This window comes from Diaporthe amygdali, assembly GCF_026229845.1.
Source record: "Diaporthe amygdali strain CAA958 chromosome Unknown NODE_60_length_211398_cov_62_513432, whole genome shotgun sequence".
In the NCBI taxonomy this organism is placed as follows: Eukaryota; Fungi; Ascomycota; class Sordariomycetes; order Diaporthales; family Diaporthaceae; genus Diaporthe; species Diaporthe amygdali.
Genome location: NW_026517080.1, coordinates 138,587 through 153,637, shown reverse-complemented (window position 1 = coordinate 153,637; position 15,051 = coordinate 138,587). Strand labels below are relative to the sequence as shown.

At 54.6% G+C, this 15,051-nt stretch overlaps 5 protein-coding genes across 5 annotated transcripts; 1 reads left to right on the top strand and 4 right to left on the bottom strand.

The window, feature by feature from the left end:
- Positions 1 to 40: 40 nt before the first annotated feature.
- Positions 41 to 1,919, bottom strand: J7T55_007030 (uncharacterized protein; the record flags this gene model as incomplete). The annotated part of the gene is made up of 5 exons (XM_053135882.1): positions 41 to 98; positions 163 to 420; positions 555 to 682; positions 826 to 1,480; positions 1,552 to 1,919. 5 exons carry the CDS (start codon positions 1,917 to 1,919, stop codon positions 41 to 43), a joined length of 1,467 nt encoding a protein of 488 aa, XP_052986528.1.
- Positions 1,920 to 3,766: 1,847 nt separating this feature from the next.
- Positions 3,767 to 5,897, bottom strand: J7T55_007029 (cylthioester; the record flags this gene model as incomplete). Its single annotated transcript, XM_053135881.1, has 6 exons — positions 3,767 to 3,954; positions 4,189 to 4,276; positions 4,421 to 4,519; positions 4,652 to 5,286; positions 5,379 to 5,410; positions 5,497 to 5,897. 6 exons carry the CDS (start codon positions 5,895 to 5,897, stop codon positions 3,767 to 3,769), a joined length of 1,443 nt encoding a protein of 480 aa, XP_052986527.1.
- A 1,345-nt stretch (positions 5,898 to 7,242) lies between these two features.
- Positions 7,243 to 8,099, top strand: J7T55_007028 (uncharacterized protein; the record flags this gene model as incomplete). Its single annotated transcript, XM_053135880.1, has 3 exons — positions 7,243 to 7,443; positions 7,538 to 7,786; positions 8,022 to 8,099. 3 exons carry the CDS (start codon positions 7,243 to 7,245, stop codon positions 8,097 to 8,099), a joined length of 528 nt encoding a protein of 175 aa, XP_052986526.1.
- Positions 8,100 to 8,900: 801 nt separating this feature from the next.
- On the bottom strand, positions 8,901 to 9,262 carry J7T55_007027 (uncharacterized protein; the record flags this gene model as incomplete). The annotated part of the gene is made up of 2 exons (XM_053135879.1): positions 8,901 to 8,948; positions 9,011 to 9,262. The coding sequence occupies 2 exons, from the start codon at positions 9,260 to 9,262 to the stop codon at positions 8,901 to 8,903; spliced, it is 300 nt and encodes a 99-aa protein (XP_052986525.1).
- A 4,045-nt stretch (positions 9,263 to 13,307) lies between these two features.
- J7T55_007026 (26s protease regulatory subunit 6a) lies at positions 13,308 to 14,856 on the bottom strand (the record flags this gene model as incomplete). Its single annotated transcript, XM_053135878.1, has 3 exons — positions 13,308 to 13,328; positions 13,412 to 14,046; positions 14,124 to 14,856. The coding sequence occupies 3 exons, from the start codon at positions 14,854 to 14,856 to the stop codon at positions 13,308 to 13,310; spliced, it is 1,389 nt and encodes a 462-aa protein (XP_052986524.1).
- Between the last annotated feature and the right edge of the window lie 195 nt (positions 14,857 to 15,051).

Below are 15,051 nucleotides of genomic sequence, written 5' to 3'. Positions count from 1 at the left end.
CACCGAGAAATTGAAAGTGACGGCATGTCATAGAATTTTGCTACCTGGCTAATCTGGTAGGGGTAACGACAACCATTACGGCGGCTGCAGTTACTGCGCTATGATTTCCGAGCAAGTCTGGATCTCGCCCTGATACGAGGGCCGAAGAAGTACAAAACATACACTAAAGCAACCAGACCGAATGAGATGAACCCCAGCGTTGCCATAGCCCATTTAGTGGACATGTTCTCAAACATCGCGATACCTGCGTGCGCAAGGGCCGCGGCGATCAGAAACGACGGGATTAAGAAGGCAGCGACAGCTGAAGCGGCAACGCTGGGATAGGAGTCTGTCAGGTAATTCAACATGGCAAGCCACAGCAAGGGGTCACAGACGGCGAGGAGGCCGCCGGCAACGACGGGCGACCAGAAGCTCACGGACCTATGCATACTCTTGTCAGCAAGACTGGCGGTCCAGGTTGCCCTGAAGCCTGTTTGAAGAGTCCTCTGACCCCTGTAACCAAGCTCCATGAGATGACGGGTGGTGGGTGGGTGAGGCGTGGGGCATGGACATACCCATCATCAGTGAAGGCAAACCACAGAAGAGATATGGGGAAGCCCCAGACGCCGACAAGCGAGGTGAGAAACCGGGCCTCGGGTCGATTGGTGCCATGTTTGAGGCGGTCTGATCTATAGAGGTAGGTCTGCAAGGGGACAATACAGAACATAATAGTTACCTGCCCTGTGTTAGTAAGCCTGTGGTGGTGGGTATGTGACTATCGGCACACCCAGACCGGGCATGAGGTAGTCTCGGATGCCCTTGCAGTTGCGCGGGTTGTCTACTCACACCGACTATGAAGTTCAAGTAAGTGAGGTCTGCACCAATGTAGCTCAGACCGTTGTTGAACACGAAGACGTCAAAGACGCCGTCCAGGTACAAGAACAGCAGGCCGTAGGCGAAGCCATTGTAAAGCCCGAGGAAAAGCACAATCGGCTCAGTGACCATTATTTTCAGAGCCATGGTCGTAACAAACTTCATCTCTTTCAAGACATCGATCTTCTCCTCGGCAATGGCGACCTCTTCCGGGTCCGCAGCCTCGTGCTTCTTGACGGCCCTCGCAATGACGATTCGGGGCAGGGTCTCTGGCAGGAAGCACATGCCGATGGCAAAAGCAGCACCGATAATAACGTTGATCCAGAAAATCCACGCAAGGCCCATGTTGGGGTTCTCGGCGATCCACTCCCCCACAGGTGAGCCTATGGATGGGCCGGAGTTAGCAGAGGCGACGAACAGGGCCATAGGCTGGCCAGCACCGTCCATGTCACCAAAGAGGTCGGCAATGGTGCCGGCGACGTTGCACAATGCTACGCTGCCGGCGGCTCCACACAGAAATTGGAAGATGATCAACATGGGCAGGTTCAGCGCCTTTGCACAGCCGATATTGAGGATGGCGTAGAAGAAGATGGCGCCGACGTAGACCCATTTTCGGCCGTTGATGTCCCTTGACGGGAAGGTCAGCAATGCAGTACAGCGCAGCCGGTGGCCATGCGAGCGGTCAGATGCGGGACATACGATAGAGGGCCGAGGAAGACGGGGCCAACAGCAGTGCCGATGATGAACATGGACTGACCCAGAGCGATGACCTGGGTAGTGCCGCCGTACGCTTCCTGGACCAAGAACTCGGCTGACACGTAGGTCGTCGTAGTGAGGGTGACAAAAACCTGCAGCAGGCAGTACCAGAAGACGACAAACCACTTCTTGAATGGGCTCCAGTGGATGGGGTGATGTTCGTCGGCAGTCTTGACGCGTGACAGCGCGGCGAGGGTGGCGTCCTCCAAGGAAGTGTTGTCCGGGCTGGGAGGAGCCATCTTCTCGAGGTCGGACGTCTCCTTGTCAGCCTTTGGCGACTGCGCAGTCATCTGCACGGGATTGGAGGCCATTGTGAATGTGGCTGCCAGTCCACGGAGGGAACCTCGGAAGACGAATGGTGGCGATATCGATGCCCGATGGATCACGAGGGCGGTTGTGAAGTCGTCGTGCGAGCGTGGGCGTGAGGAAGTGGGAGACGAGACATAATGAAGGGGGTGTAGGAGGGTGGCTCGGTGAAGAGCCGGAAGCACTCGTTGCTTTTAAGCAACGCTTACATACATGCCACTCACTCACATATACATACACCTGCATACATACATACGTTGGGATATATCCATGCATGCGTACAGTACAGAGACGTGTAGGTACTTTGCTGGGTGTACCACACGCACGAGAGCACCCGGGGGTGAGTGCCTCGTGCCTGGGGCTCTGGAGGGCAGGAGGGCTGATAAGACGTACGTGTGTACGGGACTGGTGGACTGGTTGCTGTACCGTACCGTGTGATGAAGGCTAGCCCCCCACAGTGGCGGCGGCATAATTTGGGAGTTGCGAGAGGTCAGGCCAGACGAGAAGGCCAATCAGAGAGGCACTGACAGGAAGGGAACACACAAAACGGCCTGGACGGGTGAGAGTGAGCAGGCATAATGTCAGGGTGGCGGCGCGCCCTAGCACTCGAAATTTTCATTATCTGGGTCTGGGTTGATTTGAAGGGTGGGACTGGGACTTGCCCGGCTTACATGGACATGGACATGGATGTGTATGTAGATGTGGATGTGGATGTGGATAAGTACATTGACTAAGAGGTGGTCTCCAAGCATATCTGCATGCACTATGCGGGTGTGGGGTGCGGATCGCCCTGCAGGGCGTCGAGATAAGCATTGCGGATGCGCCAGTGCCTTTTGCTTGGCTGCTTGGCTTTTTCTTCTTTCCCTCACCGTGCCTTTTGTATATATATATATATATATATATTTATATATGTATGTTTATTTATTTCCCGATCATGCCAAGGACCACATACACTATATTGTTTCACTGTCTAGCACCGTTGTCTACGCAGCGTATGATCTATATCAAGTGCTGCAAGCAGTCCGCAAGATGACAGGCTCACCCGCTCTAGCGCCCATGACCACACACAGGGACCAGCATTTCAAACCTTATCACTGACGCCCATCTACATGTCTCCACCTCCCCTACAGTAATCCGCCCGTTTGCCAGTTATCTATTTCTGACCAGCATCGGCTATGCCTCGGTACTGTACTGTAGTACGGCCTGCAGGGACCTCTGGACCGACCTACAGTGCACGCCCAAATTCACGCACGACACGAGGGCATCCTGGTACCTGACATGTCCTGTGTATCTAGCGGCCGGAATTGATTGGTGACCTGACATGTTCTGCATCAGCTCGAAGCCACAGGCCCATCATTCTACAGTAGCTTCTTCCTCACGGGAGCGGTGCTGAGTTTATCAGTATACGAATCTCAATCCGCCGACGTGTGCAATCCACGCGAATTGTACCGCGCGGCCTAGGGCGCAAGGTCCACCCCCGGCCCCCAAGAGAATCTTCACGACAAGGAACACCAATCAATCCGGATCTTCGGCAGGACTCAATTGGGCCGAGCGAGTCTTTGTCCCCCTGATTCTGATCTATCGACTCCACATTTCATTCCCTAGTAACCGACCGTATCTTACAGTTATCCCGCCTAGGCAGAGCATTACGCATTCCTATCAGTTGGATAAAATGTCTGAGCACCATGAACCCGGTGTACCCCGATCTGGCACAGAACGCTATCATTTAGGTCGGCATGAGAAGGAAGCACGGCAAGCCCCTCTGCTGGCAAGCTGACCATAGCGTACCAGAGCCGCGGTAATTGCCCCTGTAAAGCAATAAAATATGCTCTTATCGTGGCTACATCTGTTATCACTCGGTGAGATTCATATCCTCGGCCAACTGCCTCTGCTCCTGTGTCGAGCCGGTTCGCTCCTCACGAGACTGTATGTCCCCAAGCTTGACTCTCCGTCTGGCGTCAATATACATCATGTATTCTTGATACGTATGCGGTAACACTTTAACGTCTTTTGGTACCGAGAATGTGTAATTGAACTGCCCTGTTGGTTTCGTGGTGGTATCATGTTCAACATCTGACCGACAAGTTAGCAGTCTACTTATTTCTTCTTTTTCTTCTTCTTCGTCCCCCCAGAAAAACAGTGGGAAAGCAACAAGATTGAACGCCACCGTTTGGCAGCGGCTATGGGGACTCGGAGGCTTGTCCTTAGCCGACACATAGCGGTGGATCCGGGGGATTTGGAGACAGCGCATTTGTGCACTCTATCGAAGCGTACCTCTGACCTTGCTATCAACTCTCACGTGCACTCTCGTCACAGGTCGCTTCAAGTCTTTGTGCTTCGGCTCACTGCCATTCTCCTCCAACTAGGTAGAAATCGAAAGTCAGTGACCTATAGCATCATCACAAGGTGTGTTCGTGACGGGCAATGAATAGCACCCGGCCGGGGCATTGGATCAAAGGACAGCAAAGTAATAATCCCCCGGAAATGACAAGTTCGGGCCACTCACCAGAGGCGGGTCAGTATAAGCAACCGTTGCTCGAAGATATAAGACGCTGCCCACCGGGACAGGGTTTCGGAAAGTGCAAGGATCGGCGCTGATGAATGTCTAGGGTGTGTCAGCATCCTGGAAGAGGACACATGAAGATAGCTTCACGTGGGAACTTCTTCCCCTAGGTACAAGAGAGAGGGAGGGTTGGCAGGAGGGTCTGTTTTAAGTGTGGTCCAGGCCTAGACATACGGGACGCGCATGCGCAAAACTGGCCGCGCAGCAAAAGGCCAGTTCGAAGGTCTGTTTTAGGTGGAAACCTCCAAAGATCATAGTCTGATGTCTGTTCCTGTACTGGGGCTGCATTATTGCGGCCGTCGACAGCTGTGTGGTGCTCATGGGCACCACGTTGGGAGGCTGACGAAGGGGGTCGTTCGGGTCGTGGTACCGGAGCTGCCTTAGCCAAATGCTGTGAATCAGAGCCGACTCGGGATCGTTGGGTTCGGTGGCTAGCAAGGACGTCTTGCTCATCTTCTTTTTGGCCAACGATTTGGCTTCCCCCGCCTTGAAGATCGCCTCCTCGTCCGGTGTTTCGCAGACAAGGGCGGGAATGTTGACGGGCTTCTTGGTCTCGGGATCCAGTGCGACCATGGTGAAAGTGCAGGTGAGCAGCTCGTCCTCGGGCCTGGCTGGCTCGCCCTCGGGTCGAGCCCGAGCAACCCGACAGGTGATTTCAATGCTGCTCCTACCCGAGGCATAGGTTACCTGGCCAGAGTACTCGAGGTCGCATATCTCGGTCAGCGGGTGAGCTATGGTGATGCGGTCCAGCGCTGCAGTCACAGTCGTCACGCCTGGCCCGGTGTGCTTGTAAACGATCACTCCCGAGACTACAAGGTCGGCAATCAGCTACCCCGAGCCACAAAGAAAGGAGTGATCCGCGTCGTGAAAGGTGCAAAAAGGTCTCTCGGGGGCAGCTTACGAGCGTCCAGGTCCATGAAAATAGTCCCCAGCCTGAGTGCAGCCAGGTTAGATGAAGAGTGACTGGCGGGCGGGCGGGACAGGGTCAACAAGAGGGCCGTCCCTTGTACCGTACGTACCTGATGTGTCCCGATGAGTTGATGTAGGTGTCAGACAGCCAGGGATCCTGACCCAAGGGCAGGATAACGCGGTGGTAGCTGTCACTCATCTTCCTAGGGCTGAGGTCGCGAGGCGGCTGGAGGCGGGCTTCCCGGGCTGCATTGTCTTTGTCGGCCTGCTGCTTTCGGAAAGCCTCGATCCACGGCGTGGGCAGCCTGCCGTCCGTCAAGCCACGGAAGACGCCATCCGTGGTCCGCGGCGCGGTCGTTCGAAGCCAGCGTGTCGAATGCGCGACGAGTGCGCGGGGCCTTGACCTTGAGGCTGTTGGGCCAGCGGAAGCGAGAGCGGATTGTCCTCGGCAGCATGAGATTACAAGGTCCGTAGACCTGCGCATAGCCCACGGGTTCGACCTGCCCGCCATACTGGTACGTTGCTCACAACTGGAGACACTTTAGTGGACGAGTCGAGTGTTACCAGATGGGCCTGTGTGACGTCGGTTTAAGCTTATCCGGCGCATTCAAATTACCGGGCACAGCCGAAGTCGGCTCCGTCAATATACAAAAATAGCCTACCCGCTGTGTAGCCATCTCAAGACAACACAGGCAAAAGGGTACACCCGCCCTGTACCGTTACTCGGGCCCGTCTGAAATGTTCAAGAATAACCATGCTGGCTAGACTTGGGACTTCCGAGCCGTACTGGCGCTTCTGCAGCTCAGAAGAATCCCAAATATGCGGGATAATTTGACCAATACATGGCGGTCCTTCCTGTAGATTAATCCCTTGCGGGATAACCCCTTCTGAGATGATCTCCTACCTGCCATGTGAAAGAGCTCCTGTCAGATAATCTCTGTGGGACAATTTTTAGTAGGACAACCTCCTGTGGGATAACTCCCTGTACAATCATCGCGTGCGGAATAACCTGTTATACGATAGCTTTCTACTAAATAACCTTCTATTGGAAAGTATCCAGCTAGGTTGGTGCTGCCCCTCCGATCTCTCTCTGCGGACTATGAGGTATCGGCTGACCTTTGGGAACCCTGCAGGTAGACGGTAGGCGGTATTCACTCAGGAGGCTATGTCCTCACGTGGGCTACTCAGTCCCTACAGCACTCAAGGCGGCCAGTACTGTGCATTTGGATCTATCAATCCGGTGCCGGCATCCCCGGCTGTATACTAGAATTGTGGGCTCTGTAAACGAGAGTCAGGGGGTTTTCCAATTAGAATCCCCAGCCAAGAGCCAAAAAGGGCAGGCCTGAGACCCGAGCCAATATATCCCCTACATATACCACCTCTTGGCTTCTACCCGCTTTACTTGGATGACACCTAAAAGCCCACGACCAGTCCACTCGCGGGGTGCACCTTTCCGCTGCTTGACAATGAAGTCCCATTTATGTTGGGTGGTGTTTCGGAACAAATAAGGAGTGGAGCGCTTGGAGCAAGCCTTTAATCATTTCTAAGGTTATTATCAACCGCCAAGGTATTCATGCGTACTAGACCAGCCGGTGAATGCAGCTCCGATTTCTGAATTGTGGTATTTATCTATTTACATGTATTCAGACTATATACTACACACCCACCGCTCGTATCTACACGCACATTCGTATATATAGTCCGGGCCAACCTAGACAGCAACCTCTCCTTTTTCTAGACGTGCTTCTTCAGCCCGACCGACGACGACCTTGTTTCCTCACCACAGTCGACGCAACCCTCCGCAAAACCCCTTGTCAGTATCATCGTCCGGCCCAGGCCCATATTAAACAGACATTATGCGTTTCCACGTCTTGACCAGCCTGCTGGCGATGGCCTCCACAACCTCTGCTGCCATCACATGGACTTTGCAGAAGGCGTCCAATCCTACTTCGGACCAGTCGGATGCCTACTTCAAGATCGAGGCTGCCATGAAGGCCGCTGTTGCTCATTATGCCAAGTTTTCTGATGCCACCAAAAGCCTCACAATACAATATGAGGTCAGTTGCAGCCGACCCCGTCTACTTTGTCTTTTTGGGCCCCCCCCTCCTCCCCCAGGGATTTGCCAATGGCTACTGATTCGAGATGGTGAAGCCGAGCGTTGCTACAGCCGACGGGAACTATAATGGAAACATCAGATTCGGCAAAGACAGGGCATACATGACAGAAAGAACAGCTATGCACGAGATATCGCACACGCTGGGCATCGGCCAAACGTCGGCCTTCAATACAAAGTGCGCGGCCAACGACTGGGCTACGGCAACGCCGCTCTTGAGATCCTGGGACGGCTCAAGTGCGAAAATCAACTGCGGAGGCGGGCATATCTGGCCGTATGGGTTGAATGTAAGTGCTGCATTGTGTCCCACGCCCCCTGATGGACCCCAACGCACACCCTTGAAAGGTTTCGTTTTCCGTACACGGAAGAAGATGCAGGCTAGGTGAACAGTGACCCGCGTTCAGCTTAGTGAATAGCTTGTTCAGGGTTGAATCCGTTTTACACGGTCCCAGATGTCAAAAGCTTCTTTGAATCTCCGGATTACATACGTCGAGGAACTTGTACTGACGACAGAGAAAATAGTACGAAACCGAGTGGAGCACAACGAATGCTGACAGGCATGTTCAGCTGATTGATGCTATGCTAGCAGATGGGCTGTAGAAGTGGTGAATAGTGACACAACTCTCTTCTACTTGTAAATAATTTGTCGCGCGAGGAATTTTTTGGTAACTGCCATTAGCTTCAGATGAGAGAAGGAAGATCGTGCGAGGTCATCGCACCTTGCAGAGCTCCCCCCCCGGTCCTGAGCATAACCCTTTTTGTCATAAATTCAACGTCACAAATGAAGTGGTCCATACATCAACACCCATGTATTATAACTGCATGGCCTTGTGACACGAATTTGGACCTCAAGAAATAATTTGATGGGTAGTGGGGGCAATTACTTTTCGACCTTCGATGAAACCATATGGATTCAATCAAGATTAGTTCACAACTTATAAATAAGTCTTCAAGAACACAGAACCACATAGAAATGAGACTATAAGGAGCGAGATGATTGACATCAACAACCACGCATTCTCTCTACCCAGCTATGTTTGCAACACAACAGCTCGGGTTTGGCTGGTCATTGCGGTGTATGGTCAAAAAAAAGTTATGTATCGAGTCAGGCTAATTTTAGTTGAGTGAGAAGCTCATATAGTGTTTGTATTATCAAAGCAAAGGTCAAAACAAGTGAACAAGGTCTGCGACTACGTCAAGCAAGGCGAACGCATAATATGTTACATTTGTACAGAACTTTCTTAGCTACCATATGTACCCAAATCCCAGACTATTACCCAAGCCTTTTAGCTCGTGTCTTGCAGCGTGCCAGTTACATTGTATTCTCACATTCACAACCTCGAGTCATAAATAATGGCTCGTCACGCCCAATGCCTCTGCGGGGGTCGTCGAGCCCCTGATTTAATCGGTAACACCGGTGGGAGTGTTGCAGAGGACTCCTTGCTCGAGCTGTGATGTAGTGTCAGCATGTGCACACCAACTGAGACGAAAGTCCGGGGCAGAATACTTACGATGGGCAGAACACAGCAGCGAGCCCGCTGGCCAATGTCTGCGCACTCTGCTTGGAAGTCGGAGGCGTTTGTGGGGACGGTGGGTGGATCTGCGCAATCCAGGTCTGCGACCCCGAGCACATCGGTGGCGCAACACTGAGCTGTGCCGTAGAGACCGGAGCAGGGGATGTACACTTGGCGGTCCTGAACCTCTACAGGGGAGGACAGGGCGACGCTGGCGAAGAGAGCGGCGATGGCGGTGAAGTATTGCATCTTGAAAGTGGTATGTAATGGGATATGATGAGGGTGTGAGTTGGCAGTTTGGCAGGAGTATAAAGTGATAATGGTAAGGTGAGGTGTCTCTGGTTGTGCTGATGTGGGCAAGAATCACATCTGATGAATCGCAAGAGGTGACGCCTCTTTTTATATTCGACGAGTTGGGCTCCCTCCGACTTCTTGCGCCGACGAACCCAACTAGCCCATTCTCTCGAGGCCTTGTCTGCTCAGGGGCAAGCAGCATCTCTGACATCAGTGGAAGTCAAGACCGTCATGTAACATGCGAAGAAGACGCTAAGCACTGGTCACCTTTCTGCTGGATGGTTGATACCACAGGGGCCTTTCCAAGGCACAGGCATTGCCTATGCAGAGGGAAGGGAGTTGCTTCTTAGTTGGGTTCGTCTGATCTGAAGACGATCATATCCCAGCCGAAGGGCTTCGTAGGGATATTGTGGCAAGAAACGGCAGGCTATTCCGTTACTGGTACAGCATCTGGTTGCAGACCTAGAGCCCAGGGGTCCCCAGGAGCCCACAGGCAATGCAAGAGGAAACTAGGACATGGAAGCCGCAACAACAAGCCAAGGGAGACGCCGAGACGTCGAAGAGCGCAACGCACAGAGCAGACTGGCAGACAAGGTAACAAGCTGTGGTTCTCGAAATGAGCTCTCGGGGGCAATGACGATGATTGGGGTGTGGCTACGTAGCTCTCAGTCCAAAATACGTATCGGGCGGAAAGGGGCAGAAGTTATTATCAGGGGTGATATAAGTCGCCGGTGCGCCACACGGGATTGGCATCCACAGCTGAGGACTTGGTTCGGCGCCGGCTAGCCATCGAGCACATGTAAATAGACTGGACGCCCGCTCTACCACCAATAGCTGTAAAGTGCACAAGGATGGAGAAATTTAGCCAGGAGGAGGGCAGTCCAACGGCCAAAGACTTCACAGAGAGGCTGATGTCTAGCTTGAATAGCCCTCCCCCCCTCCCCGGGACGAGTGAAGTACATAGAGAAATGAGCCCGAGGGGAAAAAAAAAAAAGAAGACTTACTCAATATTGACAGGGAGGTACACGATCAAGCATTGACGCACAATGCTGATCGCAAGACATGGCAGAAGATGATGATGACACGGGCCAGGGGCAGACAGATGCAAGTGCACATTGTAGGACCACGCATTGCACACTTGACTGTCGACTGTACAGTATAGAACTGACGTGAGGCTCTGGCCAAGATGTGTGTGTGTGCGTGTCTGTCTGTCTTCGCCCTCCCCCTCCCCCCGGTGTCTAACCTGTTTGACGCATGTGATTCAGTATCAACGCAGCAGCAGGCGAGGCGGCATCGTGCGCAGATCCACGCAGACGTCAGTGGTGGATAGCACATACCCCACATGTGGAGGCAGCGAGGAAATCATCAGCCACGCCAATGCATGCAGCAGCCAACCATGTGCCGTGCCTGACATGGGACCAGGAATCTCTCCGGAGCCCGACCACCTTGCAACGACCAGGGCCTGGGCGCCGGGGAGCAGGAACACCGGAACATTGGGGATGTTGTTGTGGTGTGGTGTGCGACACATGAACTCAGACCGTAGATAGTGTAGACTATCACACTATCTACTGTACATTGAGCCGACCTCGTGTGCGCAGGGCAGACGAGGGAAACAACCAAGACGACAACCAAGACGACAACCGGGACAAGGCCATCCTGGGAGCCGGGGGGCTGATCTGGGCGCCGGGAATGGTACTGTCCTGTACTGTAATTACATTAACATTTGCTGCCATGCACGCGTGCATGCAGCAGTAAGGAGAGACGGGTGGTGGTCGGTGGTCTTGGAGTTTGGGACGGCGTCGGACGCCCCCCGAACAAAGACGTTGTATGGTGGCGCCTCAACGTCGACTAGCATCGCGTGAATCTTGCCGGCGCCAGCCAACCGCATCGTGCGCCTGGGGACCGACCAGCATTGCAGCCCACCCCTGGCTGGCCCAGGCCGCCGAGATCCAAGCAGCATAACCCCTGTGGACAGTCTGTGGCAGTCTGGGGGGGGGCGAGCTCGATGACGGCAGCCGATGCAGCCCAGCCCATGCCAGCACGTGTGTGTGTGCGTGGTGGTACATATATCTACGTTACGTAGCAGGATTTGACTTCTGTCAGTCTGTCAGAGTTCGGTACTCTATATTAGCTGGCCCTACCGCCCTTCCCACACCCTTGCTCGGACCTTGCTCCACCCTCTCACACCCTCTCACACCCTCTCCACACCCCCCCCCAGACCCCCCATCTATCTATAGTAGCGCCTCTTATGTGCCTGTGCCGAGTGGATTTGACCCGACCACAGGCACGAAATTCCCCATTAAGCAAGCTCTGATATAGGCCGACATTCCTGTTTCTGCTCGCGTCCGACTTCCGCTGCCACTCAATCACTTGTCCCCACTGACGCAAGTCCCAATTCCCAATTCCCAATCCCACACCTCATCGTGCCCATCACAACAACCCGGCCTGGTGCCTGCCCATCCGCGGGAGGCCGTCCCATGCCCGATCATCTCATACCTGATCATCCCATGCATGCTGCCCTGCCACTGCCCATCTTTTTCTCTCTCGTGAAACGGGGAGACGAACCGTTGAATTGCCCATGGAGCCGGGAATGTCAGCCCCAGCCCCAGCCCCAGCCCCAGCCGCTCCCCCTTGATACTTTGGCCCAGGTGGCGGCTGTTACATTGGTATTAGCGCACGTTGCATGGGCCGATGAATAGGTTGGTTCCAATGATGTATGTAGCTCGTTTCGTCACAGACCCAAGCTGTTGAAAGATGCACAAATCCACACGCACACGCGCGCACGCGCCCACACACACACACACACACACACACACACAAACACAGAAGAGAGGGAGACAAACACACCGAGCGACAGAGACACAGGAAGTGAGATGAGAGAAAAAGGAAGGATAACTAGCCTCTAGACTACTTGGACCTCTCCCAAATCCGGTCGAGCCATCACCGGGCTGCTTGCCTATTGCGGCCAGCCCATCCCGCCTATGTCATCCCCTCCTTGAACAGAGTTACATAGCTGACCACATTTCCTCCCCCCGGGTCTGCATGGCGCTCCAGGGCCTACTAGTCTGGCCCATCTTCGCCACTGAGTAGCATCGGCTTCAACAGCTGCTGCGTCTTCTCTCTCCTGCTGCAACGCGCACAAGTTGCATTGTAGTCGGGCAGCCTGACAGCCCTGCCAGCTAAGCTTCCTCGAGAGGCAGCCCTCGGCGACGTCTCACGAAGCTCCTCGATTCGCCTTGGTTCACCACGGCTGTCCTCCAATGCGTGCCATGCCCGGTCTGGAAGTGATCGGTGTCCGCGCCGTCCTGGACCTCCTTCGGACCGACCTCATCTTCGAGCGCGCCCCTGTCTATCTTCCATTTTGCCAACCATGTCACCTAGTATCCTCGGCGACAGCATCATAATGGACCGCCATCAAGCCCCTGAAAGAATGCAATGCATTCCATCTCACTTGCGGTTGTGACGTAGGACGCGGCAGCGCTACCTGGCTACCTCAGGCGCCCTGTCGCGTATCGGAGCCCGGTGCCGCCCATCGGTGCAGGCCACCGCGAGGAGGCAGCCGTGGCAGCCCTTGCAAACCGATGATGCTCGGACCAGCTGTTGGAGACATCAGTCGCAGCCCTTCCCAATTTCGGGCCTCCCCCCGAGCAGTTGCCTTGTATTTTCCCCCCAACCCCAGGAGCCCATCCGTAGAGAGTCAAGCTGGGGGGATCTAGTCATTCAGAAGCGGCGGTATCTTGCACATCAATCCAGCACAAAGCACGAACAAGGCAAAGGCAGTAGTACTCTTGCAGGCATGATGCATTCCGCGATGCCAATTTTGTCTCTGGGTAGCCAAGCTCCCAGCTCGTTATCCCCCCGGCCAGTGTGCCAGTGGTAATCATACAAGTTGCGCCCAAGCCGCCCTCTAGTGTGCGCATATTCTATCGTTGGCTCCTGAGCACCCATAGCCATCCCCGCCCATCGCCTTCCGCGGCACCTCCTCACGCCACCTGGTGGACTAGGCGTAGAAGTTGACGGTCTGCGCCGTTGGTTAGCGGACAATTGTTCACTGCAGGGAGATTGTCGGGGATTGTGGTTAGGACCACGAGGGCCGGGGCTCACCTCCTTCTTCTTGGACTGCACCTCAGCGATGGCGTCGACGTAATGCTCGTGGCTAATCTTGTTCTTGCCCATCCGTAGCGCAATCATGCCAGCCTCAACGCACACGGCCTTCAACATGGCACCGCCAAATTCATCCGTGCTGCGTGCCAGCTCGCCCCAGTTGACAGCGCTATCTACTGTCATCTTGCGGCTGTGGATCTTCAGAATCTGGGCACGGGCCTCCTCGTTGGGCAGTGGAAACTCGATCTTGCGATCCAGGCGACCGGAACGCAGCAACGCGGGATCGAGAACGTCCACGCGGTTCGTTGCCGCGAGGACCTTGATGCGGTCATCTGAAGCAAAGCCATCGAGCTGGTTGAGGAGCTCGAGCATGGTTCGTTGCACTTCTCGGTCGCCGGACTTTTCCGAGTCGAAGCGCTTCGTGCCGACAGCGTCAAGCTCGTCGATGAAAATGATGGACGGAGCCTTCTCCTTGGCCAGGGCAAAGCAGTCCCGGACGAGCTTAGCACCGTCGCCAATGAACATCTGGACCAGCTGTGGACCAGCAAGCTTGAGGAATGTCGCGTCGGTCTGGGCAGCGCAGGCCCGCGCTAGTAGCGTCTTTCCAGTCCCGGGGGGCCCGTACATCAAAGCGCCTACAACGCCGTCTCGTCAGTGTACCGTGGTAAACATCCGTAGAAAGGCACCTTGACGGTGCCGGCCGCCGACTTACCTTTTGGTGCCTTGATACCAATCTTCTTGAATCGCTCCGCCTCCTTCATGGGCCAGACGATGGCCTCCACGAGTTCCTCTATTTGCTTGTCCAATCCACCGACGTCGCTGTACTTCTCAGTTGGCTTCTCGTCGACCTCCATGGCCTTGACTCGGGAGTCGTATTCGGCAGGCAGAGTGTCGAGAATGAGATAGGAGTCCTTGTTGACGCCGATGAGATCGCCAGGCTTCAGATCCTCGGGGTCTACCAGCCCGATCAGTGGCAGGAAGATTGTTTGTCTTGTCGAAGTCTTGATGACAGCGGACTTCCCAACCCTCGTGGCATCAAGATCGATGTTGGCACCCTCCTCCGACGACTCTGCCGTGGGATCGAGGTCGAGCAGCTCAACCACGTTGCCGACCAGATAGGGGAGCTGCCTGTTGTTCTGGATCTTCTCCCGGTTCTCCTTGATCTTCTCGTTCATCGTGGCCTTCTCGTGTTGTAATCGTTGGAACTCGGACTTCATGATTCTGGCATCGTTTTCGAGGAGTCGCCTGCGGTTCAGGATGTCTTGGGTGTTGAGCGAGAGGATCTCGTCATCGACAACGTTTTCCTCCTCTGCATCCTTCATCTCAGCATCGCCGTCGCCCGAAGGCTTGTCGTTGCCATCGCCCTTGCCATCTTTGCCATCCTTCTTATCCTTGTCGTCACGGTCGCGACGCTCGAGATCGTCCAGTTCCTCAAGAGACGCCATGGTGGCAATGAGGGATGAGGGTCGTGTTCAGAGGTTTCGCCCTTGGGAGATTAGCAGCAGCCAAAGTCTCGCGTATTTGTATCACGGATAACGGCTGAAGATGGGGCAGGGTGGTGATAAAAGAGCACTTGGGCAGGCGTGGATGTGAAGAGACAGGTTGGAAGGTTGGACGTTGACAGCTTCGGGAGCTGGAGG